This window comes from Populus nigra, chromosome 16 (genome assembly GCF_951802175.1).
Source record: "Populus nigra chromosome 16, ddPopNigr1.1, whole genome shotgun sequence".
Taxonomy (NCBI): Eukaryota; Viridiplantae; Streptophyta; class Magnoliopsida; order Malpighiales; family Salicaceae; genus Populus; species Populus nigra.
Genome location: NC_084867.1, coordinates 1,998,908 through 2,003,195, shown reverse-complemented (window position 1 = coordinate 2,003,195; position 4,288 = coordinate 1,998,908). Strand labels below are relative to the sequence as shown.

The following is a 4,288-nucleotide window of genomic DNA, read 5'->3' as shown; positions in this document are numbered from 1 at the left end:
GGTTTAATTTGAAACATAAACTAAACAAAGATTCTGGTTGGAAGATTTCAAGAATGACCAATCGATAAGGGCTTAATGATATTTCTAAAGAGATGTCCAAAATAACGCAAAAGCATTTTATCATTGTTATATTTTTAATATACTCACATTAAAATTACTAGGGTGTAATTTTTTTTAGAGTTTAAACTTGTTTTTGGAATAATGATAAAATATTGTATGAGAAACAAATGATATGGTGAGAGTTTTTGGAAAAAGAAAAGAAGCATGTTAAAGAGACAGGTTTTAGTTAGAAATGAATATTTTTTATCCTTATTTTTAGTTGTTGTGGTTTTTTCTGGTATGTCTTCTTAATGTTTTTGGTTTTCATTAAATAAACGACATAGAAAATATTATATTTTTTTAATTAAAGATTTTGACAAGGAAAAAAAATGATCTCTACTATCAAATTATTTTATTTCAATAAAATTTAAATTATTACTCTTCTTATAAAAAATATTAGTGCCAAATAATTAAGATAAAGAAATTAAAAGGCTTCTTGGACACACTAATTGTGGTATTTTTATTTGTATCTATTTCTTAACTTCATGATTTTATTTTTAGTTAGCATTAAGAATTTTTTTAAGTTTTTGAATTAATAATAATAAAAAAAATTATGTTGGAAAACACTTTAGTAAGGTATGTACATTTATTTTTTATGTTAAAAAAATTGGTCTAACCAACAACATTATAATAAACAATTATATAAAAAAAAAGTCAAAATCAAAAGATTAATACAAAACTTAACCTGAAAAAGAAGATTCTTAACATATTAAATACCACATATCTCGCCTAGATAACCTCCAAAAAATCACTTGATGTTCGGATGGTCCCCCAACAACACCTCTAAAGGATCTCTAAGAGACTTTATGCAGGTATTCGTTCAAGAAAACATTTACAATCTTTGAAGGTATTCATTAAAAAGGAGGTCGATACTCTCTGAAAATAAAAATCATAAAACATATTGTGAATGATTTATAAGAATTTTTAAAAATAATTCATTCCAGAATATTTTATGTGGTTTTTGTAACCTCATAACTATATATGTTCTTTTTGTATCAATCTTATTTATATAATTTTTAGATGAAATGAATAGTTCAACTTCAATGAACAAATAAATATTCATTGGATATAATTATTCTTTTAGAGTTTTCCATCAATGATTCTTCTTCTTTTTAATACAAAATCTCATTGTTTTTCGGAGCATAAATATTCATTTGGATATAATTATTTAATGGGTGTATATAGACAGGGGAATCAGTTGATATGTTTTTTTAATGTTTAAAGACCTAGAATGAGATAAAGAACAAATAAATAAATAAATTGTTTGAGGTTATAGTAGTGGTGATAAAAAGTATAGAAAAAGTAAGGAGAGGTTTTAATCATGAAAATTAGCTTATATAATACGATGTCGTTGTTTTGACTTTTGAGACCCGTTTGCTCATACCATATATGTATAGCTAAACAGCCAGTAAAAAAAAGAAGAAGAACATTTGCATAATCATAAGAATATCACACACGCGAATAAAACAAGGAGAAGAGTTTCATTTATAACAAATGTAAAATTTATATAAAACATTTTCCCATGAAATTCTGGATATATTCCCCATTCCTAATGGTACGGAGAATAAATTAATTCAAGAACAAGTGTTCAGCAGATGAATCCTTGCCACACTTTCTTTATTCATGATAGAATGAAGGCTAAAATTAACCTTTTAACCCTTGACGGGAGGATCATAGCATGTAACTGGAATTAAGACAATATCGTTTTTTCTTGTGACTGACGCACTAACAATCTCGCTCATGTCAAAATCTTCAGGCTTGATTCCATTAGGAATTTTCCAGTCAAAATGTAATAACAATCTTGCTAGCGGCAACTCGACAGTAGCAATACCAAACGCCATTCCTGGGCAAATCCTTTTTCCAGAACCAAATGGGAGAAACTCGAAATTAGCACCTTTGTAATCAGTTGAACAATCTAAGAATCTCTCTGGGTAGAATTTCTCAGGTTCAGTCCAGTACTTGGGATCCCTCCCTATCATCCAGGCATTGATGAGAACTCTAGTTTTAGCTTCTAAGTCATATCCAGCAACCTTGCAGCTCACCTTACATTCTCTTGGATATACGCACAAGGGTGGGTGTAATCTTAGAGTTTCCTTGAGAGTTAAGTTCAAGAACTGTAATTCATGAACGTTTGATTCATCAATGTACCCGACATCATTGAAAAGTGCTCTCACTTCTTTTTGTGCTTTTTCCCTGACTCTTGGATTTTTCATGAGTTCTGACATTGCCCATTCTAGAACTGTTAACGTTGTATCACCTCCACCAGCGAACATATCCTGAAAACACATGCACGCACAATAACATGCAATTAATGCTTATTCCCAAGACAAGAACAATTATTTTGTTTGATTTTCATAGTAGTTTGAGACACATAAATGTGTTAGTAAGATATTGAGACCTTGAATGCATACAGGGAAAATTATTTCTCTCGGGAAGGGATGCATGCCGTTTTATGTTCAAAAACGCATCTCAGATTTAGTGATCGATGGCTATGAAAAAGTCTTGATGTTTTAACTTACCATTTAAAGTATAGTATATATATAACTTTTAAATCCATTTTAAATATGTCTTCATAATTATCTTATATCTATATATTGAGTGGCCCTCCAAATTAAAAAAAAAAAACATGAAAAAGATTAGCAAGTTAATCTCCGTTAATGCTCAAATTAGTATGAAACTATTTCTAATAGTCAGATTAAAAAAAAATCAAGATTTAGTCTCTATTTAGAATTGTTTTTTTTCTTTCAATTTAATGTTTAACATAATAATATAACCAACTTGGTAAGTAAAATTAACATGTTGGTTTGTCCTAGTGTAATTCAAAATACTTAAATATAATTAAAGATTTACTGTCTACATTGACAAAACTTTTATATTTCAGCTTTTGTTTTTAAATATAATAAGAAATTTACTTTATACATAAATATGAGTTTTTCTTTATGAACAAATAAATAGCTGCACGTAGACATGACCATAGGATGAATGTAGTCGGTTCATGATTTGATTATATTTAAATATTTTCATTGTTATTTTTTTCTTCTTGGATATTTGCCTAAATTTATCCTCTTAGCTTAGACATGATGTGTTGGCTCTTCTAGTAAAAAACAAAATTCGAATTTTGCAGTACTAGATATTGATTTGTGAAACTTCATGTGTGTGTTCATATCGGGGGGGCAAAAAAGACATGCAAGGATTTGTGCTTAGAAATGTCAGCGTACTAACCAGGAGGAGTGCTTTGACGCATTCATCAGTTAAGGGGGAGTCCAAGCCTACAGTGAGTTGGAGATTTAAGAGAACATCAAGAAGATCCTCCACTTCATTTTCAGCAATCTCTTTGTCTCTCTTGCTGGCTTTGCGCTCCTTCATCAGCCTTTCAAGAATTTTATTTGCTTTTTTATGCTCCCTCCCGAGCCTAAACTTCCTCCAACTAAACATGTGAAGGAGCTTTTGGGATGGGTACAGATCAACCACATTGGCACCTCCTGCTGCTAGGGACAATTCTTTGGAAATTGTTGAGAAATCTTTGACGATGGTTGCGAATTCTTTTTGGTTTTTGCTATTCCTTCCAACGCTTATCCTTGAAATTATGCTATATGTGAAAGAAAACAATATCTGACTGAGGTTAATGGCCGATCCTTGCTGGGAAGAAATGGTTCTTATAAGACTCGCTACCTCTTCTTCCCTTGTTGCTCTGAAAGTACGCACACGTATAGGACTAAGAACCTCCATCGTGACAATTTTTCGCAGCTGTTTCCAATAATCTCCGTATGGTGCAAATATAAGGTCTCGATTGCCGTAAAAGTAGACATTTCCAGCAAAGAAAGGGGGCCTTTCATCAAAACAGCTCTCATGGGTTTTCATCACTTCTTGTGCTAATTCTGGTGATGATATAATAATGGTGGGCACTTCACCAACCTGGAGCAGCATGATCGGTCCATACCTCTCGGCCAACTCTCTGAGGCGAATAAGGAGTGAAGGTCCACCCCCCAGCTGGTGAAGGTTTCCAATGATGCCCAATGCCTTTGGTCCGGGAGGAGGATTTCTACCTGAGTTGTGATTTGTTTTCGGTTCCTTGAAAATTTTAAGTAGAAGAAAGGTCATGAAGAGTAGGAAGGTTGAAAGGGCACTGAAGGAGGGGAGTTGCCACTCCATAGTCAAAACGTAAAGGATTGGTAGAGCTTGATAGATG

At 32.1% G+C, this 4,288-nt stretch overlaps 1 protein-coding gene across 1 annotated transcript; it reads right to left on the bottom strand.

Moving 5' to 3' along the window:
• Nucleotides 1-1,668: 1,668 nt before the first annotated feature.
• LOC133675160 (cytochrome P450 726A27-like) lies at nt 1,669-4,288 on the bottom strand. The gene is made up of 2 exons (XM_062096449.1): nt 3,322-4,288; nt 1,669-2,375 (listed from the first exon to the last, which is right to left on the bottom strand). Exons 1-2 carry the CDS (start codon nt 4,249-4,251, stop codon nt 1,752-1,754), a joined length of 1,554 nt encoding a protein of 517 aa, XP_061952433.1. The 5' UTR covers nt 4,252-4,288; the 3' UTR covers nt 1,669-1,751.

Bases quoted from the DNA above. Each gene is read 5' to 3' on its own strand.
- LOC133675160 (XM_062096449.1), bottom strand. From the start codon at position 4,251: ATGGAGTGGCAACTCCCCTCCTTCAGTGCCCTTTCAACCTTCCTACTC. The intron at 2,376-3,321 runs GTTAGTACGCTG...ATGTGTTTTCAG, and splicing joins GCGTCAAAGCACTCCTCCTG to GATATGTTCGCTGGTGGAGG.